Raw genomic sequence first — 24,510 nt, 5'->3', positions numbered from 1 at the left:
ACCTATCTCCATGCCGTTGGACTTGGTGGGCTATGAGCCCCTCGAGAGGAGGAATGGTCTCTGTTCATCCCTGTTTCCTCGGCAGTTAGCACAGAGGGTGACAGATACTCACTCGTGTGAAATGAATGTGAATGGATTTGGTGATCAGGCCACCTGCTACACCACATACTGTGCTGGTCCCCGGGATGACTCTGAAAGTGGTCCTTCAGCCCCCATTTCTGCTAAATGACACCTAGACTGGGGGGCCCCCTGAGCCATCTCGCTTGCCTTTGAGCACGACTGAATTTTCCCACCCCTGCAAGAGAGCGGAGGCCCGAAGACACTTCATGAAGGCCCTGGGGGGCCATTCTGCCTTGCAGTAATTCACACTATCACACTTTCCCTTTGCCTGAAACGAGAGCTACTTCTCTCACTGCTTTGTGTGCTCTGAAAACCGCTCAAATTCAAAGACATGTCTGTTCTCTGTGCCTTTCTGCACGGGGAACGGTGGGGAAGGGAAGGACAAAAGTTCTGGTTAGAGCTAACCCCAGTCCCTCATGCTGCAATGCCAGTCATTTCCACCTGTCTTGCTCCCTGTGGGAATGCAGACTAACTTGGATGTAGATATTTATTTAAGATTTAAGTTCCAGCTCCTTCTAAACAGCCTTGAGGCAACATCCTGACTATCAGAGAGTACCAGACAACCCTTAAGCCTGAACTAGAAGAAAGGCCTCTGAAGGAATCAGGCACAGTAAAGGCGTTATGCTTAAATACGCTTCTTAAATAGCACATTCTCCTTAAACCTAGAGTAGGTCACAGGCCTCTCTCCTTAAAGCTAAACAGTTAAAATCTGTTCAGCTCACCCTTGTGCCTCATCTTTTTCAGGACTTTATTTTAATGTCCCTTTTCTAAATCCCCCTTGGTACCCCTTTTGGGGAGGGAGGTGCCCAGAATAAGCATGTCATCCTAGCAAAACTCACTGGGATGGCTTGTCCCCTGCGCTATTCTCCTGTTCCTAGCCACTCCTCCAGAATCGCTAGCCTGCCTCTCTGTACCCTCTGACGTGGCTGGGATATTCGAGAGGGGTGATGGGCTCTGGGCAAGGGCAGGGAACTGACTAGGTCACCAACCACCTCTGTCTCTCTCCCCCTCCCCTTGTGGTGGCTGAAGTCCAACACGTCTGTTCTCACGCTGGAGCTGGCAGACAACAGTATCACGGAGGAGGGCATCTTGAGCCTGGTGGAGATGCTACAGGAGAACTACTACCTGCAGGAGATGGTACTGTGCCCTGTTCTACCAGTTCCTACAACCATGCTTAGAGTCTCAGAACCCAGTTCAGAGAAGCCAGCGTCCCCTGCCCGAGGCCAGGCCAGCCTCCAGGCTTTCTGCAATCAGTCTGGGGCCTCCCCTCCCCTGGAAGCAACTTCTCAGAGGAGGTTCCACACACAAGAGCCTGGCCAGGGGCACTGTGTTCCCTGTGGCCGTAGGAAACCCTGAGAAACCATTTCCATCTGGATCTCATAAGCCCCTAAATGAACAAACTTACTTTAGAGTTGCCTTAATGTAAACTTTCTTAAAGAAAATAAAGCCATGAAATAATTCCATAAAATACAGTGTTGCCTGGAGACAGATGTTGATGATGGCTGCACAGCAATGTGAACGTACTTCAGCCCATTGAATTGTACACTTAAAAATTGTTAGGATGGTAAATGTTGCGTTACGTCTATTTTACCACAATTTTAAAAATTAAAAAAACAAGGGGAAAGACAATTAAGATGCTAATGGCTGGCTTATGTAAAGTCCCTCCCACTCACCTGAAAGGACCATGTCCGTTTATACCCCTACGACTTCTGAGCACAGTGATTCATGCTCGTGAACCAATGAAGGGAATTACAATGATTGCTTACTCTAAATTCATTTTTCAATTGTTTCATGCCAAACCCTCCAAATAAAGTTGTCTTAGGTTTCAAAAATAATAATAATACAATGTGCTTATCTGAAATACCAGGGCTAAATTGGGGAGGTGGGGAGTCACTGAGGTCAACGTCAGAGAACTGAGATCAGCCTGAGAGCTTCACGGTGAAGCATCAGAAAAGCCAGGGGTTCCTCTCCTCCTCCTCTTCCCCTTTGCACCACCCTAACCCTTCCCATCCTTTCACCCCAGCCCTGCTCTCCCCACCCCACCCCTACTCCCTCAGGGTAGGCCTCAAGTAAGCCCCCACCCCCATCATTTGTTAATGAGGGCCCTTTGGTGGGATTGTCACATACTTAAGTGTTCTCTTGCCTTTTAGAATATTTCCGACAATGATCTTGGTTTGGAGGGGGCCAGAATCCTCTGTGAGTTCCTCCAGAATAACACCTCTTCGCTCTTTAGTCTTCAGCTTTCAGGTGAGCCTATGAAGGAGGGTGGGGAGGACACTGGGAATGTAACGGAGAGAAGGGTCAGAGCAGAGAGATCCAGGGTCTAACTGAGCCAGACCAGGTCCTGCTGATGTCAGAGACCAGAACACAGTGTCTACACCCTGCTAGATTCTTCCAACCATTCTCGTCCCCTCTCCACAACCACACTGGCTTCACGGCTGTCCTGGACAAGAGACTTCTGATTCACTTTGCAATATTCCCACCTCTGCTGGAAAGTCTCTACCCCAGATACCTGCACAGCTCCCACTCCCCCTTCATTCCTGCCTCCGCTCACAGGTCATCTCCTTAAGGGGACTTCTCTGACCTATCAAAGCAGCACCTCCCCGTCACCATCACTCTCTAACCTGTTTCTCTTCCTGGTTTTCCTAACAGCACTTATTACTACCTGACCCCCTGTAGTATAACTAATTTTTAATTAGTTTATTATCAATCTCGCTCACAGAAAAAAAAGTCACTTGAGAACTCTATTACCCACAGACCTGCCCTCACTCAGGTTTATGGTTTGCATTTGTACTATCTTCAGGGTGCTGGAATCCCTATGGCAGGAAATGAACATGCAAAGTGGTCCTATGTTGTTAATACCTTGGGGCACCCAACAGAAACAAACATAAACCTCTGACGGGCTCCAGGCTGTTGGGGATTCCCACAGATAAAGCTCCGCTAAAGATGGGCTCACAGTCCAAAACTGCAAAACAAGGAAACACCATGAGAGCTGTCAGACCCACCAAGTAATAGCATGGGACCCTCGAGAACTTCAGGAAATAACATTATCCTATATAGACTGTAAATTGAGTGACCATAAAATTTATCCATCAAACTGCACAAGAGCCCTATCAATTAACTGAAACTTCTAATAAATAGATATCTTGCACCCAACTCTAAATCAAGTTTGATATGATTAAGAACATAAAACATACAAGAACAAATCACTATTTTTTAATAGATCCCCCCAAAATAAAACTTCTACAAATGAAAAATATATAATTATTGAAATTAGAGACTCAATGGATAAATTCAACAGCAAATTAGATACAGTGAATAAAATTAGTGACCTGGAAAATAGATAAAAGGATACTTTATCTATCTTTGCAGTATAGAAAGATAAAGATATAGAGAATATAAAAGATAAAAATATAAAGGAATGAATAGACTCAATATAGCTAATAGGCGGTCCAGAAGAAGCGGACAACAATATATGAGCAAATAATAGCTGACGTGTTTCCTGAACTGATGAATTCTCAGATACAGGAATCCTGGTGAGTCCTAAGTACAGTAAAGGAAAAAGAAATCCACACCTGAGTATATCATAGTAAAAGCACCTAAGATAAAAAGATCTTAAAAGTATCCAGAGAGAAAATACAGAAACAGAGGTTATGTATTTTTTAATATGAATTTTACTACATATTATTCTCCAATTTTCCTTTTTTCCCCTCTAAATATATCTTGGATTTCTTTCTATGGCAGAAATGATAGATTTATCTCATTGTTTTGAACTCCTGGGTAGTTTTTCATGGTATGATTATAGCATAATTTATCTAATATCCCCCTTTTTGAAGGGGAGTGCATTTAGGTCATTTCTAGTTTTTCAATCTTCCAGATAATTTTTAAAGTACTTTCTTATCCATGCATCTTTTGAGCACATGTTCTAGTATTTCTACAGACACCCCAGAGCAGAATTATTCAATATAAGGTACACCCGTTTTAGTGAAGTTAAAAATTAATTTCCAAATTTCCCTTAAGAAGACTATACCAGGTTATAATTCCACCAATGGAATGTCTGTTTCCCCTATATCTCCACCAGAAGGGTTATTACCAAGCTGTTTGTGAACCAGACAGTTAAGTGTGTTGAAGTCACAGTACTTGGGTTCAGATCCCAGCTTTGACACTAGGTAATTTATTTAACCCTTCTGTGACTCACTTTTCTCATTTATAAACTAGGGACAATTATATTACCTATCTCAGGTGGTGATTGTGAGGATGACGTTAATTAAAATCTGAATCACCTAGAACAGTACATAGGATGCAAGTATTCAATAACTGTTCACCACTATTATTATCTTTATTACAGTCCCACATTACTATTGAAATAGAACATCTTTTCAGATGCTTATTTTCATTTTAATTTCTTCTTCTAAGAAATGGCCAATTGTTATATGGGGTTGTTTGTATTCTTAAGTGTTAGGCACTCTTTATATACTACAGATACTCATACTTGAATGTTACATATGGCTTTCTTCATGGTGTTTTCTTACATGAAAGTTTGTATACTTACTGTTGTCAAGTTCATCAGTCTTTTCTTTTATGGATTTAATTTCTGTAGTCTTGCTTAAAAAACGGTTTCCTACTTCAGATTTAAAAATATTTTTCTTTACTTTCTTCAAATATTTTTGTAATTTTGTTTTTTTCCACGTAGACCTTCAATATACCTAGAACTTATTTTTGTTCATGGCATTAGGTAGGAGTCAAACATTCTATTTCCAAAACTCACAGCCAGGTGCCCCAGCATCATTAGTTGAATAATCCACCATTAACTAATTTGAATGTCATCATCTATTAAATTCCCATATAAATATAAGTTCCTTTCTAGAGTCTCTATCCCACCTCATTAATCTATTTCTATGCCAACACTGTACTGTTTTAGTATGCTTAGAATGTTAAAATTATAATATGCTATATAATATAATAATTAGTTGTAATTAAAATGATATATCAAGTATGTAATATTCAATATATTAGTTTTATAATTATATGATACACTATAATATATTTTATGTTTGAGTGGACAAAGTCTGACCTTTTTCAAAGTAATCTTGGCTATTCTTGTGTGGTTTCTCCTCCAGTTGAATTTTAGAATCATTTTGTCAAGTTCCATTAAAAAGAAAACTTACTGGGATTTTGGTTGGGGTTATATTTAATATTCTAGGTAAATTCAGGAAAGAATTGACATATTTAAAGTATTGGATATCTTCATTTAAGAACATGCTTTCTTCAGGTCTTTTTTATGTTCTTCAATAAATTTTATAGTTTTACTTCATTATAAGTCATGCATATTTCATATTAGCTTTATGTTTAGGTCTTTTATCATTTTATTCTTATGAGAATAGAATGTTTTTCTATCACGTTTTCTAATTATCAATACTTATTATTGGTATGTTTGAGAGCTATTAATTTTTGTACACTGAGCCTATTACCAGTCACCTGATTGAATTATCTTACTAGTTCTAACATTTTGTTAATTTTCTTGGATTATTTAGGTAGGTGACCGTGTCTGCAAACGATGGAAGTTTTTGTCTCTTCTTTCCAATATTTATAGCTCCTAGAGAGGTTTCTGATTGTATTGGCTAAGACCTCTAATATAATATTAATACAGAAAGCTCTTTGCAAAACTACAAATTTCCCAGCCCTATCCCAGGCTGCTGAATCAGAACCTTTAGGGAGAGGGATCTAAGAATCTGTGTTTTATCCAGCTTCCCAAATGATTTCTTACAGCCAATGCACTGTTGGTAACCAATGGTATAAACACAACAATGTGAATAATAGATTGCCTAATTTTATACATTGACTAGATTATTATCTCATTTTATTGCACTGGTACCAGAAACAGCCAAAGAAGTACTTGTGTTTCAGTGGGTTCATTCATTTTTTCATTCATTCAGTAAGGATTTACTGAGCACCTGTTATGTGCCAAGCACTTTTTAGGTGCTAGAGGCATAGAGCTTATTAAGGTTTCAAAGGAGAAATTTGGGTGTAAGGGTTTGTGTCATTTATTCTCTGGAAATCACCAATGTTTTAGATCGCTTAGCAATCTAGGGCTGGGGTAAGATAAGGGAGGCACTCACCTCAGCCGCAAAACTTAAGGGGCAACAAAAAAACTCAGTAACCAAGTAAATCATAATGCAACATTTTTGAAAGTGAAGATTAATGCAAAAACAAATCCATAATGAAAAAAAAATCAGCACTTTAAATAAAAAACAGGATCCAACAGGGACAGATCGGGGTGAGGCGAGTGAGGCCTGGCCATGCAAGCACAGGGTCAGATCCTGCTTTTATTTAAAATTTGGTTCATCATAGATGTTTTTGCATTGATTTGGATTTTAAAATATTAAGATATTACCCATCGTGATTACTGAGATTTTCAAGTGCCTCATTCATCCCTCTAGTCCCAACCCTGCTGCTCAGACTTGGATTAGCGTTTTTATAATGTTACACATTTTAGGCGTTAGGCTAGGGGTGGGTGCTGTCAATGCACAGGGTATGGTGAACCAACCCCTGGAACTCCCTGGACAGTCATGGCAGAGAGAGAAGGGGAGGACTGTTAAAGAGATGGTAACTGGTTGCCTTTTTTCCCCTGTGTTCACCTATGCCCAAACATTTGCTTTAAGTACTTGCCACCTTTTCTACGTCTGATTGTTCCAAAGGCAAGAGACTAGCAGGGCTAGGATACGGAGAGTAAGGGAGCCTTAGTCTGGAGAACATTGCTAATGCCCCCCTTCACTACAGGAAATAACTTCAAGGAAGAAGCCGCAGAGCTGTTTTGCCAAGCCCTATCGGTAAGAAGCAAGAGACGGGTGCAGCCAGCCATGTGAGAGATGCCCCGGGAGATGGGTGGCTCTGAGCACAGGGAGGTGAGGCTACTTGCCTGATTTAGGGAGCTGGAGAGTGTTTAGACTCCGTCAATCCTATCAAAAACCTCAGCAAGTGGTAGGACTGTTTGGATGGTGCTAAATTCTCGCAGCAGTCATCAACAGTTCAGCAGGAAATGAACAAGAAATTGTCCTCAGTCTAAGAACACTAGTCTACTTAATTTTTGGCATATGGGGGCCCACACTGTTCTAAGAGAGGTATTTGCAGTCACAAAGAAGACAAAAATTACCTCTCTCTGCACTGTTTCTTTCTCTAGACCAATTACAGAATTAAGTCGCTGGATCTCAGTCACAACCAGTTCTCTGATAAGGCAGGAGAGTACCTGGGGCAGATGCTGGGTGAGTCTTCCGTGGAGGGAGGAACCAGCAAAGGAGAGGGACATGGGGTATGATAGCTTGTCAGAGCTGCAGCTCCGGTTTCTTATTGTTATTGAACGTTCTGATTAGAAAAAGTGATGTAAACCACACCCGAAGTACACTTTGAATGGAGCAGACACCTGAATGTGGGAAGTAAACTTTAAAATGATTAGAAGAACGTAGAGAGAAGTAACTTGCTGACTTCAGGGAGACTACGGATTATTAAACAGAAATGGGCAGAAACTGTAACAGAATAGTGGCAGAAACTGTAACAGAAACGATTCATATATTTGACAACGGTAAGTTTAAAACCTGCTTGTGATAAAAGACATTGTGGGGCAATGATAGAAAACAAGCAATAGTTAAGGAGTAGAAATGTGCAGAATTTGTATCATATAGAAGATTACTCTCCAGAATATTGATAAAAGCTCCTATAGCTCCATTAGGCAGTGATAAAGACTCCCAATGAAACAATGGTCAAAGCATATGGACGGTGACAATAGAAAGCCAAGTGCCCATGTTTAGAAACACGGAAAATAAAACAACAAAAAGATCTCCCTTGTCATCTAGCAGAGCTGTAAAAATTTCCCGTCAGAGAACATCAAGGGCTAATACAAGCAAGAAATAGGAACACTCACAGGTCTGCTAGGTAAAGGCGCTTTGGAGAACAATTTGACAGTGTTTACTAACGTCAAAAATGTGTATATTTTCTATGACACAGTTTCCCCTCTATACGTGTCTCAGAGATGCTCTCACACATACACAGCGAGAGATGTCTGGGGAGGTTTCACTGCAAAAGTGTTATAAAAGAAAGAAACCTAAATGCTCATTCCTGGGGGGAATGAGTAGAAAAGGAAAGGACTCCTAGCAGTAGGGATGGGACGCTAATCTAGATGGAGTGGTGAGGGAAGCCCCACAGGGAGGGTGGCTCTTTGTTGAAACCTGAATATCAAAGAAGAAAGAGCCGTGCTAGGGTCTGGACACACAGGGCTCCAGGCAGAAAGAATGGAGCGCGTCCTATTTGAGGAACTGGGGGGCCAGTGTGGCTGGAGCAGAGGGGACAGGGGAGGAGGATGGAAGGAGAAGAGGTTGTTGCCTGCAGCCCCTGACGTCGGGCCGCGGGAGCCATGGAACACAAGGAGCCTGGGATCCACGCGGCGCACGACGAGGAGTCGTGGAGGATGTGAGCGTGGGGCGAAACGGTACGGCGTGCAGGGGCAGATGTGCTGTGTGAAGCCCGCAGCTGACGAGGACAGGAATGGAAGAGGGAGGCTGGTCAGGAGGCTGGTGTGGGGGTCCAGGCTAAACAGGACAACAGCGTGAGCTCAGGGAGGAGGTAGTGCCTGGGCAGTGGATGGATTCAGAATATACTTTGCAAGTAAAGCCGAAAGGACTTGCTGATGTGAAGAAGGAGGGAAGGGAGAGATAGCCTCACGACTCTTGTTTCAGTCACTGGTTAGAGGCAGGTGTCATTTACTTAGAGGGAAAACTCAGGGAGTAACAGTATGGGGGCGGGGGGCAGGAGTTAGGAGTCGAGTTTTGGCCTTTTTGGCCTTTTTGGCCGTGGAGGGCTTTTTTTTTTTTTTTTTTTTTTTTTTTTTTTTTTGCGGTACGCGGACCTCTCACTGTTGTGGCCTCTCCTGTTGCGGAGCACAGCCTCCGGACACGGAGGCTCAGCGGCCATGGCTCACAGGCCCAGCCGCTCCACGGCATGTGGGATCTTCCCGGACCGGGGCGCGAACCCATGTCCCCTGCATCGGCAGGCGGACTCTCAACCACTGCGCCACCAGGGAAGCCCTATATGCAGTTTTTAAAAGAATCTTTATTATTATTAAAGCTACCAAATATAAGATGATTACCATGTGACAGGCATCATACTAGGCTTTTTACATCAATCCTCACAAAAAAAAACCTTGTACAGGTTAACATCTCTATTTTATAAATAAGAAAACAGAAGTATGGAAGGATAAGTAACCTGTTTAAGGTCACAAAGCTAGTAAGTGTTGAGAACAGAATTAAAATTTTAATTTTGTAGCCATTTAAGAGAGGCAGGCTTGCAAGGTTTAACTTAAGGGACTTCCCTGATGGTCCCGTGGTTAAGACTTTGCCTTCCAATGCAAGGGGGGCAGGTTCGATCCCTGGTCGGGGAGCTAGGATCCCGCATGCCTCGTGGCCAAAAAAGCAAAACACAAAACAGAAGCAATATTGTAACAAATTCAATAAAGACTTTAAAAATGGTCCACATCAAAAAAAAATCTTTAAAAAAAAAGGTTTAACTTCAGTGAGGGACTTGGCACAGAAGAGGAGAGAAAAATAAGAATAGGATGAGGGAGACAGGCAGGGAGAGAGAATGAAGGCAGGACAAAAGTTTGTTCTCAATATAATAGAAGGTATTATGCACTTTCCTGAAAGTCTGTCCTGGTGGTTGACACGAGAAAGACATGATCAGTACAGAGTGTTCTGTCCATAAAAAATAAAACAGGGGCTTCCCTGGTGGTTAAGAATCCGCCTGCCAATGCAGGGGACACAGGTTCGAGCCCTGGTCCAGGAAGATCCCACATGCCGCGGAGTAACTAAGCCCGTGCGCCACAGCTACTGAGCCTGCGCTCTAGAGCCCGCGAGCCACAACTACTGAAGCCCGTGTGCCTAGAGCCCGTGCTCTGCAACAAGAGAAGCCACTGCAATGAGAAGCCCGCACACGGCAACGAAGAGTAGCCCCCGCTCGCTGCAACTAGAGAAAAGCCCGCTTTCAACAACGAAAACCCAATGCAGCCAAAGATTTTTTTAAAAAAATAATAAAATAAATAAATAAAACAGAATAACACATTTTTCCTGGGCCTGAAGGCGATTCCTCCCACTCAGTAATCCTTCAAGAGCACTTTAGTCTCTCCTTCCAATGGTGTCCTCGGCACATCCACCCTCCCCAGATAAAAATAACAATGATGAAGTGTTTAAATAGGATGCTTTCCCAGCCCTATGTAGCACGTGAGCAAAAACATCTTTAAGTTAAAAAAATGTGCAATTTCTGTGCAAACCCAACTTCTAGACAAGCCTGATGCCTCCACACTTCCACCTGGTTGTATCCCTAAAGCCCTCCCGGATGGAAATTCTGAGGCCTCCACTGCTCCCATAGGTCTCCATGAAAAAGACATCGCGCAGTACCACACACCATGCCCACCATAGTGTTCCTATGTAAATACAAGGTTTGCCGTGCTCTCTCCATCTGTTTTAATGGTTGTTTAATCTTCCACCAGATGGATAGTTATGTTATGCTTTACCCTTCCCCTGTGAGTCACAAACCTTACTTTTATAAGTGATGCCAGGGAAAACATCTACAAGCATGTCGCTTTTCTTAAATCCTGTACTGTCTCCTTAGGAAGAGTCTCAGGGGTGACATTGCTGTGAGATAGAGTAAACAGATTTTAACAGGAAAATGTCTGTGACCAGATAGTTTTTGCCAAATAGAGTATGCCATTTGCTTGCCACCTGCAATGTATGAGTATTTTACTACGTTGTTGCCAGCCTTGGGAATCATCTTAGAATTCTGTGTTTAAATGAATAACTGATGAATTATTACCTACGTGTTTTGCTTTGCATGAGGATTGAGCGATCCTTATCCCCAATGTGATGGACCTCTGCCAACCCTGAGAGCCCGCTTGGTAGGGCTGGGTTCTCTGGGGTGTGGTGGACGCTGAGATGACTCCTTCCCTCCCACAGCCCTCAACGTGGGGCTCCAGTCGCTGGACCTGAGCTGGAACCACCTCTACATCCAGGGAGTGGTGGCCTTGTGCAGCGGTCTCCGGGTAAGCCCTCCGGGAGTGGTGTGTTGAGCCCTGGTGAGGACGGCCAAGCCCTTGAGTCAGCCACCTTGAACCCTTCCCCATGGGTAAATTCACCCTGCTGAAACCTAGTTGGCATCTTTGGGGGTACTTCAAGGCGACAGTTTAACTAGGGGGTAGGGAATGACCTCAGCCCAAAGGGAATGAGCCTCAAGAGTACTGGAGACTCTGAGCCCAGCTGGGAGGGATCTGGGAAGATCTGGCTGATCTCCCTCCTGGGGACCACTGAGCACCCTGTCTGGATGAGAGCAGGGGACAAAAATTGGGGCCCGTTGGCTGGACGAGTTGCATGCAGCCTTCATGCCGCTGACGTTCTCCCTTCTCCCTGCAGGCTAACGTGTCCCTGAAGAAACTGGATCTCTCCATGAACAGCTTTGGGAACGAGGGGGCTGCAGCCTTAGGGGAGGTCCTCAGACTCAACAACTCCCTGGCCTACCTAGACCTCAGCAGCAACAACATCAACAATGAAGGGCTGTCCAAAATCAGCAAAGGATTGGAGTTGAATGAAAGCCTCAAAGTTCTGAAGGTAGTCTTCACCCGAGCTGGGAACGGGACATCTTGTGCCTGCATTTGTGTGTGTGTGTGTGTGTGTCCGTGCATTCACGTGTGTCCATGCTTCCATGTGTGTGCATCTGTATGTGTCCGTGTGTCCATGTGTGTGCATGCACGTGTGTGTCTGTGTGTATTGGCGTGGGGGCAGCAGGACGATGGGGCTGGATGTTGCTGGAGAGAAAATCTACCTTGTGCTTCATATATGCGTACGTTCTTGGCTGTCTCTCTGCTGTAAACCCAGTGTCACCCTCTGCTCTCACCTGGCACAGAGTAGGGTCTTCCTTGCTCCCATCTGGGTCTCCTCCAGTTTCTTTGCTTTTCTTTGCTGAGAGGCCTGCGGGATCTTAGTTCCCAGACCAGGGATTGAACCCCGGCCCTGGCAGTGAAAGTGCCGAGTCCTAACCACTGGACCACCAGGGAACTCCCTCCTCCAGGTTTTCTCCACACTGCGGCCAGAGTGCGGATTCTGAGCGTAAATCTGACTCCCATCCCCACCCACACCTACTCTCCTCCCACTTAGGCACCCCTCCACCATGGCCTCTGTTGCTCAAAACCCGTTCTCTCACCCTGTGTGCTTCTCCAGCCTCAGTTTACCCCCACACTCTCCCCCGCACTCCAGCCATGGCCTCAGGGTCTTTTTTCATCTCAGTTCCCGCAGGGCCTGCAGTGCTCCCTCCACTGGCCTCAATTGCTGGTCTGCCTCAGAGCACAGCTGGAGCAGCAATTCCCCAGGGACCCTGCAGGAACACTCACATCCTGTTTGCCCCTTCACACAGAACTCACCGGAGTTTTTCCTTATACTCTCATTTGAGTGACTATTTGACTGTCTGTCACCACTAGTTCGAAAGTTTCCTGAAGACAAAGACGTGTTTGGCTTTGCCCATTACTATATCCCCCGTACCTAGCAGAGTCCTGGGCATAGAGCAGATGCCCATTGAATATTTATTAAGTGAAAGAATGAATACATATTTCATTTTAAATCAATTTGCTCATAGACACTAATTTATAACATAGAAGTTCATGGGAAGTTGGGAACTGATGTAAGATGAGGACTTCTATTAATAGGTCCCCTTTCTGGGACTCCTACCACAAGCCAGGTTCCATATCAAGTGATTTGCCTCCTTCTTCATGGCCCAGCCCTACCAGGAGGGCTCCAGTAGCCCCACTTGTCAGATGAGAAGACTGAGGCTGTGTGACTTGTCAGGCCGTGCAGCTAGCAAGAGGCAGAGGGATGTCAGCTCTACCTGGCTTTCCACTGCAGCTCCAACTCCCGCAAGATGTGGAGATGACTCGGGGGGACCAAGGACATGGGAGTGCTGGTAGAAGAAGAATGGGAGTTAGGAATCAGTGAAGGCGAGCCACCATCCGAGAGGACAGCCACCTTAGAGCTGCTGAGGTGACGACAGGGAGTCAGATTCCAACCTGTGGAGGCAGCGTGCTGACTGCAGACCAGACCAGGTGGCCGTCTAGTGACTGGGGGAGCTCAGAGGCCGGCCTGGCTGGAGGGGCACCAAGTGTGACTCAGAGAAGAGAGACTGACCCAGCCTGCAAAGGACTGAGCCTCAGTCGGTGGCCAATGAAGCCAAGGAAAGTTCAGAGAATCTGAATTTTAAGACTAAAATGCTGCCTCAGCAAAATGGCAAAGGATTTTCTCTGGTTAGTGGGATATAAGCAATGCTAACATTTTTTTCTACTGCTTTTTAAATTTTTTCTACGAAGACCAAATATTTTATTTTAATTTTTTAAATTGTTTTATAAGTGAAAGAAAAAAAATCTTAAAATATACCTTTTAGTTTGGTCGTATGTGGAGGCCACATCAGTTTTGCCACAGGAATTACCTGTTGCTCTCCACAGCCAGCCCCAGCCCTCCTTTTCTTAATCTTGGAAAAATAAGGAATTCCCCCCGCACGTGAGTCAAACCAAAGATTCTAGATGCTAAGCCCTATGAGGGCAGGGCTCCAGGCTGTCTTTTCTCACTGGAGTACTGAAAGAGCCTGGGAACCCCCTGACATAGAGTTTTGGTCAGCCTCATCAGGAAACCATCAGCTGAAAGCCTTCAATAATAATAAGTGACATTCATTGGCTGCTTACTATGTACCGTGCACTCTTTTGAATGCTTTACCTGAAGTTATGTATTGACCCCTCTGTGCAGCCCTAGGCGATAGGTACACAGTAGTCAGGGAACTGACACAAGACCAGAAAACTAGTAAGCAGAGCCAATGGGCTCCGTGCTCCCTGCTGTTAACCTCCATACCACGCTGCAGTGGCTCACAGTACCATTGAGATAAAGCCCTGAGTACTTAGCTAAGCCCCCAAGTCCTGTGCAATCTGACCCATCACAGCTCTGTAGCCTCACGCTCTCTGCTCCTGCTCATGAAACGTTTACTTTTCCCCACACACCTCTGCACCTTTGCACTTGCCTTCCCTTGTCTTCTTTTTTTTTTTCTTCTGCGGTACGCAGACCTCTCACTGTTGTGGCTTCTCCTGTTCTGGAGCACAGGCTCCAGATGCGCGGGCTCAGCAGCCATGGCTCATGGGCCCAGCCGCTCCGCGGCATGTGGGATCTTCCAGGACCAGGGCACGAACCCACGTCCCCTGCATCGGCAGGCGGACTCTCAACCACTGCGCCACCAGGGAAGCCCCCCTTGTCTTCTTTGTTGCACCTTATTCCCTCCTCTGGGACTGTCTGCCTTCTTCATCCCTAGCTAATCCCCATTAGTCCTGCAAGGCTTAGCTCAAATGTCCCCTCCACCATACTGGATGTCCCTTCCCTCGTTTTCTACGGTACCAGTGGGTACCTCTGTCATTGCCATCATCGCACTTCAGATGTCATTTGCTTGTTTGCCTGTGTAAGCTACCTGAGGGCAGAGATCTTGTCATGTTTGCCTGTGCATCCCTCGGTGCTCAACCCAGTGACTGGCACGTGGATGATTGTTGGATGGATATTTGGATGGATGGATGGATGGATGGATGGATGGATGGATGGATGGATGGATGATGGATGGATGATGGATGGATGGATGGATGGATGGATGATGGATGGATGATGGATGGATGGATGGACGGATGGATGATGGATGGATGGATGGATGATGGATGGATGGATGGATGATGGATGGATGGATGATGGATGGATGGATGGATGGATGATGGATGGATGGATGGATGGATGATGGATGGATGGATGGATGGATGGATGATGGATGGATGATGGATGGATGGATGGATGAATGGATGATGGATGGATGGATGGATGGATGGGTGATGGATGGATGATGGATGGATGGATGGATGGATGGATGATGGATGGATGGATGGATGATGGATGGATGGATGGATGATGGATGGATGGATGGATGGATGGATGGGTGATGGATGGATGGACGGATGGATGATGGATGGATGTATGGATGGGTGATGGATGGATGGATGGATGGATGGATGATGGATGGATGGATGGATGGGTGATGGATGGATGGATGGACGGATGGATGGATGGATGGGTGATGGATGGATGGATGGACGGATGGATGATGGATGGATGGATGGATGATGGATGGATGGATGGATGGATGGGTGATGGATGGATGGATGGATGCATGGGTGATGGATGGATGGATGGACGGATGGATGATGGATGGATGGATGGATGGATGGGTGAGCAGTGAGATGGACAAGTGAATGGATGACAAATAGACAGGGAGATGCGTGCTTACAGAGAAGTCTGGGAGGAAGACAGAGATTGAGATTTGATGGGAGGAAATGGAAACCATGCTCTGAGCCAGGCTCTCCTGTCCTCATCTCTGCCTCCTTCTGCCTCGCCCTTCCTCCCACAGCTTTACCTGAACCCTCTAAGTATGGATGGGGCTGTGTTACTTATCCTGTCCATCAAGAGGAACCCCAAATCCAAGATGGAGGACATTGACATTTCCGTAAGTGATCAAATTGTTTGCTTGTACTTGGGAGCAAGCCAGTTACCATGGCCACTGTGCCAGCTCTAGTCCTCAGGGCCCTCACAGAACTGCTCCATGAAAAGGCTACTCCTTTTAGAGTACGACTCTGCCCCTTCCAGAGGTCCTTTCCGTAGGAGTAGCCATTCGGTCAAAAACATCATGGTGTGAAATTATTTACCAGATCCTGGGAACCCAGGACCTGCACCCCCAGTGGGCCTGAGGGCAGAGAGGAGGAACACCAGAAGCAAAGACAGGGGGACCCCCAGACTTTGCTTGGGAGAGTCCGCTGGTCTGGGAGATGGCACGATGGCAGTACCCTCCCCTGGATGGGTCCCCTGTCTCCCTGCTTCAGAATGTGCTGGTGTCAGAGCAGTTTGTGAAAATATTGGATGGGGTGTGTGCCATCCACCCCCAGCTGGACGTGATGTACAAAGCAGTGCAAGGCCTCTCTAACAAGAAAAACCTCTTCATGTGGACGAACCCTGTGAAACTGATCCAGGTGAGCCCTGCTTTCCTCCAAGAGCCCCCAGGGACCCCTGGAAAGCGCTGACCTTTGGCTCAGCTTCCTAGAGTTTCTCCTCCCCCAGAGAGTCTGCACAGTCCTCGCTGACAAGGAACATCTCGGCTGTGGAATATTCCTTTTGGCTCCCAGAGGAAGGACTGAGAACTGGCTGAAGTGGGAGGGCCTTGGAATAGGATGGTTTCTACCAGCCAGGCTCCTCCATTGCAACGAAAGACAAGTGACTGAAGTGCTCTGTACTTCAGTCTCGTCACCTGTAAAATGGGCATGATAATAGCACCCACCCCACAGGGTGCTGTGAAGATTAAATTCTATACTACACACGACTTAGAGCAATGCTTGGCAGGCAAGAAGCACACAGTTCATGCAGGCTCTTTCCAATAGCTGGTAAGGATGCCACGACGTCCTGACCCTGTGGTCGGGATGGCTATCTGGTGGCTTCAGCTAACAAGGAGCCCTCAAGTGTTTTATACCTCATAGTCACCTTGCCCCTGGCTCAAGTCTTAGATTGTGTCTGGCAGTCACAGGAGGCAGATGAAACAGTGGAAATAAAAACTCAGAGAATGTTAGAGCTGGAAGGGATGTTATAGTTCCTCTGGTTGGACAGCCTCACAGAGCAGCAACTGCCCAGGCCTGGTGTTTCTACCACCAGCTCTCACCTACTGCTGGGTGCAGGACCATTACCACCTGAGGCAGCAGGAGCTGGGAAGGTGTCCTGTAAACACGGTTCTTCATGGTGTTTTCCACTGGGGCTGCTTCCTGCCCCTGGTTGGTCTGCTCTATGCCTTAGTTTCCAGAACCAAAGAGGAGAGCTCTGGCATGAAAATTATCATTGTATGAAAAGTTCTAGAAGGCAAAGCGGTATCAAGTATCTTTATATCTTTTCAAGTAAGATGATGTCAGGTGGAACTGAGGGGAAACCTGTTTTGCAAGAAGAGTGGGAATGGGGTTATCCGATGCAAAGTGGGAACTTGCTCCTTGTTTTAAAACAGTGTAGAAAAGGGATCCCAGAGGAGAGCCTCAACGATACATACAGTGTAAACCACAGTCCTTCCCCTCGGGGGCCCGACAATCGGGTTGGGAAGATGGGACAGACACAGTCATTTCTAATAGAAAGTGTCATATGATAAATAATAAACAAGTGACAAAGGCAGCAAATACAATCCAAACTAGAGGTCACTGCAGGCAACCAGAGAAGGATGCTTCCTGGCAGAGGTGGGGCTGGGCAAGGGCCTTGACAAGCGGAAAAGATGCAGGTGAGCAACAGAGAGAGGGAGGGAAGAGAATGCCAACCAGCGAAGGAGCAGAGCGGGAGTGGCTCGCAGTGTGTCTGGGGCGTGGGAACCGGACCGTGTGGCGCTGGTCTCAAGGGAAGCCTGGGAGTCAAGGCTGCAAAGAGAGGCTGGAGCTGGATGCAGCAGTCCTCAGATTTTAGGCTCAGAGTGAGGTTTGAGTCCACAGGGAGCAGGGAGCCAGTGCGAGTTGTTGAGCAGAGGCTGTGATGTAAATCCAGCAGGACTGAGGGGTAATTTTTCTGGCAACTGGGAGGGAAATGAACTGAGGGGGTAGATATGAGACTGGGAACACCAATGAGGACACTATTGTAGTATTCCAGACCTAGAACGGTAACTTGGCTGAAAAGGACAGTGAGAGTGGAGGTACAGATGTAGGAGATATCTTTATGGAGCATCTCCAGGACTTGGTGAGTGGCTGTGTGTGTGTGTGTGTGTGTGTGTGTGTGTGTGTGTGTGTGTGTTGGGAGAAGGGAGGTGTGTGGGGAGAGGAGAGAGCCAAAGATAACCCCCAATTTTTAAGCCCAGTGGACCAAAAGAACGATGGAAACATTGCCAGCAGTAGGGAAGTCCTGTGGGGAAAAGGGACCGCCCCCTGGCCCCGCCTCCCGCTCTGGCCTCATCCCTCCCATCCTCCCCCCCTCCTCTACATTTCAGCCCCACTGGATTTCTCCCCATTCCTTTTTTTTTTTTTAATTTATTTATTTGTTTATTTATTTTTGGCTGTGTTGGGTCTTCGTTGCTGCGCACGGGCTTTCTCTAGTTGCGGCGAGCAGGGGCTAGTCTCCCTTGCGGTGCGCGGGCTTCTCATTGTGGTAGCTTCTCTTGTTGTGGAGCGCTGGCTCTAGGCGCGCGGGCTTCAGTAGTTGCGGCTCGTGGATTCCAGAGTGCAGGCTCAGTAGTTGTGGCTCACGGGCTCTAGAGCGCAGGCTCAGTAGTTGTGGCGCACCAGCTTAGTTGCTCCGCGGCATGTGGGATCTTCCCGGACCAGGGCTCAAACCCGTGTCTTCTGCATCGGCAGGCGGATTCTTAACCACTGCGCCACCAGGGAAGTCCCTCCCCATTCCTTTTTGCATCAGTTCTCTCTTAACATTAACTCTGAGTCCCTCTGCCTAAATACCTTTCCTCTGTGTCTCACTCACTCCTCCTCGCTCTCTAGGTCTGCACCCAGAGTGTCACGTCCTCGGGCAACCCTTCTCAGGTTTCCTGGTCAAGGGTATATGCCCTTGCCACACGCTCCTGCAGCCCTCTCCTTCACCCTTTCACCGCAAGACTCTGAACTCCTCCGGGGCAGGAGCTACGTTGGGTCTTATCAAAAGCACCTACCAAAGTAACAGGCCCTTATGCCCATCAAGGCTCTCAGTTGCTGACCACAGAACCCACTCCGCTAGGTTAAGCAAAGAGGGATCTATTACGAGCGATAGACCCCAGAGACATTAGGAGGGCTGAAGAAAGACTCTATGTTTAGATTCCAGAAATGGCTCCCCAGACACCCCAACTGGCTAGCCAGGACGACTGCTGCTTCTGCCTAGGTCAGGAAGCCGCCCAATCAGGAATCGCCCGCTGAATTGGGAAGCCACCCCCATGGCTGCCAGCAGCCTGCTCTCTCCAGATCACACGGGTCACACATATGCGTCACCCAAGGGCTTGGCGAAACCCATCCCATTCTGACCCGTAGCTTCAAGGGGGCTTGGGGAATTCTGGTTTTTAGTTTTCCAGCCTCTGTTATAGAGAGGCGGGCTGTGAAGGAAGCGGAGGGGGTGTTGAGAGCCCGCCCATGGTATCTGCCGCAGCACGCAGTAACAGATTGCAGAATTCAGCTGACGGAGGTTTGCTTTAGACGTGTAGGATTGAGGTGTCGGTGGGGTTCAGCATGGACATGCGAGCAGCTGCTGGGGATGCAGAACTGGACGTGTAGGTGGGATTCACCCCGGGGTGGGCTGGTGTAGGCAACGCACACCAGAGAGGGAAGTGTGGGGAGAGGAGAGCAGGGACCAGGGACTGATCCCCAAGGAATTCCTCTGTGAGCAGGGTGTCTGCAGAAATATCTATCGAGAAAGCTGGGCCTTGCCTATGGCCTTTCGAGAGTCAGAAGGGAAAAGAAACAAAAAGATACTAAAAAAGGACCCAAAAGAATATTTTAATAGTATTGGAAAATTCACAATATATTAATACAGTGCACTTTATAAAACAGTATGTTTAATAGATAGATAGGTAGGTAGATAGATAGACACGTAGATAGATAGATAGACAGGTAGATAGATAGAGAGATAGATAGACAGACAGGTAGATAGATAGATAGACAGGTAGATAGATAGATAGACAGGTAGATAGATAGATAGATAGATAGATAGATAGACAGACAGGTAGATAGATAGACAGGTAGATGAAAAAATATACATCAAGGTGCTACCTCTGGATGGTGGGACTGGATTTATGGGTTATTTTTAATTTTCTTCTTTCTATTAATCTATACGTTCCTTAAAATGTGAGTAGGGAATATCTTTGAATTGAAAACAGTGAAATATTATTTTTAAATACTCTAACACAGTATGTCTCCATATAAGTATTTGTATAAAACGATGAGAATTCTGTGAACACCGGGAGCCTGTCCTGCCTGTCCCACTACCTGGCTGCGGTTCGGTCTTTTGGTTTCTGAGTTAACAACAGCCCACCCACGTACATAGAGCACCATCTTTGCTAGTCTTAGCAGGACAACTTCAAAACTAAATAATACATGTAAACATGATCACCGCCCTATTCCCTCCGAACTGTTCCCACAGTTCGCTCAGCAGGGTCGACTCCAGTCCTTCCACCTGTGGAACGTGGAATGGCAGGAGAGCTCAGCGTAGGTGGGGCAGACACAGAAGCATCGTGGCGTGTGGCTGTGCCTGAGCTCAGACCTCGGTCTGGGTGGGCAGGGGTGGGAAGCTGGGGTTGGGGGGGTGTTGGGGGGAGTTGGTATAGATATTACAAGGCTCCTGGTGTCTCCTGCTTCTCTCAGAGCTATGCAGACCAGCACAAAATCTCAGTCCTGGACTTCTTCAGGAGCTTGAACCCTCGTGGAGGGACGACAATGCCTGTGGGCGAGTTCCGGAAAGCTATGATACAGGTGTGTGGATTCCTGTGGACACAGGTACTATGTGTGCACGCGCAGGGGTGTGTGTGAGAGAGAGAGACAGACGGGCCACAGCGTGAGCACCTCAAAGAGCTCCTTGGGATTGGCTGTGAGAAGCCAACTTATCCACTGCTTTATCTAGACCCAGAGGGACACCTAAGGCCTCCTTCCACTGCCTGCTGAAGTCATTCTCTGTACTGCACGTCTGGGTGCCGCTGGTGACCCAAGATGCTGCCTGAAGACACACATTCTTCATCTCCTAGGTCTTTCTCCCATTGCATGTGGCCACTGGGCAGATTTTAAAAGGGAGTGGGAGAAGAGACCACATCCCAAAACCCCAGTATTTCGCCTTTGGCCCTATCATCTTGCCTGAAATCCCACACCTTCACACGTGGGGTATGATGGAGGTGCTGAGGGCCCCCTGAAATGCAAGCATGAAGAGGTCTGTCACCAGGGCAGCCCTAGGAAGGACAGGCCCTGCAAGAATAGGACTTCATGGGAGGCCAGGTGGGGGGATAAGACCCTCGGTGCCAGGCCCGTGGTAAAGAGGGCCGGCCAGACTCGGTAGCAGGGAGGTAAGGATGAACTTCCCATGCTGCAAAGTTGCCGCCTACTCCAGCTGGGTCCCCATCTCCTTCACCCCTATTGCTCCCCAGAGAAAAGAGGGGCTCTGGAGTCTGGGCAGTGGCCCACAGACATGGGCGGGGACGCTTATTCCTGCCCTGCATGGTGTGGGTTCAGTTTCTTCTGAACTGAGGAAACTGTTGCCAGCCATGGTCCCAAGGGCAGTGAGGCATTGTGGAGTGTGTGTGTGTGTGTGTGTGTGTGTGTGTGTGGGAGACGGGAGAGGTCTGGGGGGAGCAGAGAGCTCCATTGACCTTGCATGTTCTATCTGCTTCCTCAGCAGAACAAGGTCCCCATAAACCGGTACCAAGTCAGGGAGCTGATAAAGAAGCTGGGTGAGAAGACAGATATGGTGGACTTCAGGTCAGCCCAGCCCCGCCGTCCGGCCCTGTCTGGGCTACCCTTCTGCCCTGGGCAGGCCCCCGGTTCCCTCTAGGGCACCCTGGCTCCTGGGGCCGCCCTGTAGCAGATAGGAGGTGACACAAACAGCAAATGGTTAGGCCCTGGTGTGGCGAGAGGGGCAGTTGGGGGCGTGTACAGGTATCACAGTGGCCCAAAGAAGAGGTATCACCGGGGGGAAGGGGGTGTCACACAGACAGACAGGAGGACAGAGGACGGGAAGTACCAAGCCCAAACTGTGGGCCAGCACGGTGCACTGAGGAACTGCAGGTCTTTCAACACTGCTGGAGTTTAGGCAACCAGGCAGGTTATGACTTAGGCTGAACTCCTTGAAGAGCTCGGAAAGGACCATGATAACGGTCATAACAGCAACCAACATCCATGAGCCCTTACCACGTGCCAGGTGCTCTGCCAGTCACCAGACGGGTGCCTGGATTCTCACAGCGCCCAACGGGCACTAGTACACGCCCATGCTGTGAATAATGATCGGAGCTTTAGAGAAGGAAAGCACAGAGCCAAGTGCTTGTGGCCAGAGAGGGGCAGCTGTGGCCTCAGCACCCCGGTCTGCATGGTGCCAGGACCCACTCCTCCTCGCCGAGGCTGCAGAACGCTGCTGGTCTGCAGGCTGGTCCATAAGGCCCTGCGGCTTGTTGTCTCATGGAATCCCTAAGGAGTCTGTCAGAGGAGGCCCCCATCTGGTCCTGCCCCACAGCCTTCTCCCAACACCTCCGTCCTTGCCCCCATCAGCATCTCTCATGCGTGGAGAAGCCACCGCACAGACTGACCCAGCTGCAACCCTGCTCTAGCTAGTAAGGGTGCGGCCGTGCGCAGAGCTCTCAGTCTCCAAGTCTTTAGAATGGGGTGATAACCACAGCACCTGAGAGACTCTCATAAGAATCAAGTGGAGACAATGCACAGAAGGGGCTGGCACGTGATGCTGTCATTCAGGAGTGACACCATCATCCGGCAAGCACCCCGACACCCGCAGGGTGGCTCAGGCTTGCACACCGCCCCAGGCCCCCCTACTCTGTGCCTGTGTCCTGGACCTCCCCGCCTGCCCTCCCTGAAGTACGGCCTCCTGTTCCTTGGGATGCTGGTGGGAAAGAGCACAGGGCAGAGGTCAGGAGACCGGGTCCAGGTCCAGCAACCCTCCAGCTTTGCAGATGAGGTCACGTGGCCATGGAGAGGCAGAACTGAGGTCTCAGGACCCAAGTGGCGAGCTCTTGTGGGCACCTCAAGTTCCCCTCAGGTCACACACTGCAGCTCTGTTGGTTCCCATTGAAGAGCAGGGGCGTCATTTTTACTGTTGCATGATTTTTTCATTGTCATTTTTTGATACAAATAATATCTGCTTGTAAAAATTCGAAATCCACAGAAATCTACTAGGGAGAAAGTGAAGGGCCTCTTTTACCTGCCCCCACAGCCCCTGCTGCCTCCAGAGGGCGCTAGTGAACAATCCCAGGTGCACGTTGCCATAGCTTTTCCCACGTGCTTGCGATCAGGTGCGTCTGCTACCAAAGCCCTACCGACAGCGGCAGCGTAAACCCATGCCCATCCCTGTGCTGACGCCGAACCTCACCACGTTCAGCACTCTGCCGAGATGACAGATGGGTTTACAAGTGGTCTCGCTTGGACTCGAGCCTGTCCCAACACTCTTGTCCATCAGCCACGGGGCTACGTTGGTGGTCAGCCTTATCTCCTTACCTTTCAACCCAGTTCCTTGAAAATGACGAAGCCATAGCAACACGTCTGGTCTGGAAAGAAGCCTCAGTGACAGAGAACTCCTGGCACGTTGGCTCGTGACTGGAACGAGGTGGAGAGCTGGCTGAAACCTCGGCGGAAAGACACCAAGGCTGTGAGCGAGGCAATAAAGTCTAGCTTGGGTCTCCGGGCTGCTGGTGGCATGCCCTTCCCCCAGGGAGCACCCTCCTGTTTTAGGGGGCACGTCCTTGGTGGCCTCGTTAAGAGCCAAAAGAACAAATTGGGAGAGCGTGGGGTTGCTAGGTGGTGGAAGAGAGCGGTGGGGAGAAGGTCAGTGCACAAAAGCATTCATCACAGTGCTTGTAAACTGTGTCAAGGGGAGATTGCTGAGATTCAGGAGGCAGTGGCAGAGGGAACAGATGCTCAGGAAATGAGGACAGGGGCCTTTAGAAGCAAATGCCAGGGGGTCACGTGGAGAGAGCTCAGGGAACTGGCATCTAGCCGTGGCCCAGCAGGAGCTGGCCACCTGAACTTGGAGGCTCATGGTTCCACCTGAAAAGTGGGACAGCTGAAAAAAGGTATCCCCATCTGTTCTAGGGATCTGCCATTCTGCATTTCTTTGTAAAATTCCTTGGAAAACTGGGGAGGCATGAGGAGCTTAGCAAAAGATGGGAAGGTTTAACCAAGAACAGCATATACTGAGCAGGTGGGGGAAATGGGTACCTTCAAGGATTTTGATTAACCTCGCCAGTCACCCTTGGGATGGACAAGGGCAGGAAGTGTCTTGTGCGCCTCCTTTGCACCTGCACAGTGCCTGCTCATAGTAAGTGCTCAATAAAAAATACCTGTGAAATGAAAAACCTCATTCACTTGGCAATTGTTTTGGGCAAGTGGTGGAAAGTTTGGGGGGTGCCCAGGAACCCACACTTTGGAACACCAGTGAAGTGCTGAAATGGCATCTGGGAATCAAGGCACCAGCCCTCAGATTTCACTTTGTTTCTTCATCGAGGATGGAGGTGATGCAAAAACTTCTCACTCCTGGCAGAATCATTATTTGAAATAATCTGTGTCCCCTCCCCACAGCATATTTCCCCTCCCTTCCCTTATTCAAA

General features: G+C 47.9%; 1 protein-coding gene across 1 annotated transcript in view; it reads left to right on the top strand.

Annotated features, from left to right (window-relative positions):
• LRRC74A (leucine rich repeat containing 74A) overlaps nt 1-24,115 on the top strand; it is a 30,057-nt gene extending 5,942 nt beyond the window's left edge. The window contains exons 4-14 of the mRNA XM_073798968.1: nt 1,150-1,257; nt 2,271-2,367; nt 6,901-6,950; nt 7,301-7,382; nt 11,118-11,203; nt 11,571-11,765; nt 15,628-15,723; nt 16,097-16,243; nt 20,561-20,668; nt 21,579-21,661; nt 23,414-24,115. Of these exons, the coding sequence (XP_073655069.1) occupies nt 1,150-1,257; nt 2,271-2,367; nt 6,901-6,950; nt 7,301-7,382; nt 11,118-11,203; nt 11,571-11,765; nt 15,628-15,723; nt 16,097-16,243; nt 20,561-20,668; nt 21,579-21,661; nt 23,414-23,438 (1,077 nt within the window). The 3' untranslated portion in view covers nt 23,439-24,115. The remainder of the gene's footprint in view (nt 1-1,149; nt 1,258-2,270; nt 2,368-6,900; nt 6,951-7,300; nt 7,383-11,117; nt 11,204-11,570; nt 11,766-15,627; nt 15,724-16,096; nt 16,244-20,560; nt 20,669-21,578; nt 21,662-23,413) is intronic.
• The last annotated feature ends 395 nt before the right edge of the window (nt 24,116-24,510 follow it).

This window comes from Tursiops truncatus, chromosome 2 (assembly GCF_011762595.2).
Source record: "Tursiops truncatus isolate mTurTru1 chromosome 2, mTurTru1.mat.Y, whole genome shotgun sequence".
Taxonomy (NCBI): Eukaryota; Metazoa; Chordata; class Mammalia; order Artiodactyla; family Delphinidae; genus Tursiops; species Tursiops truncatus.
Note: the sequence above shows the minus strand (reverse complement) of the source record. Positions and strands in the feature narration are given on the sequence as shown.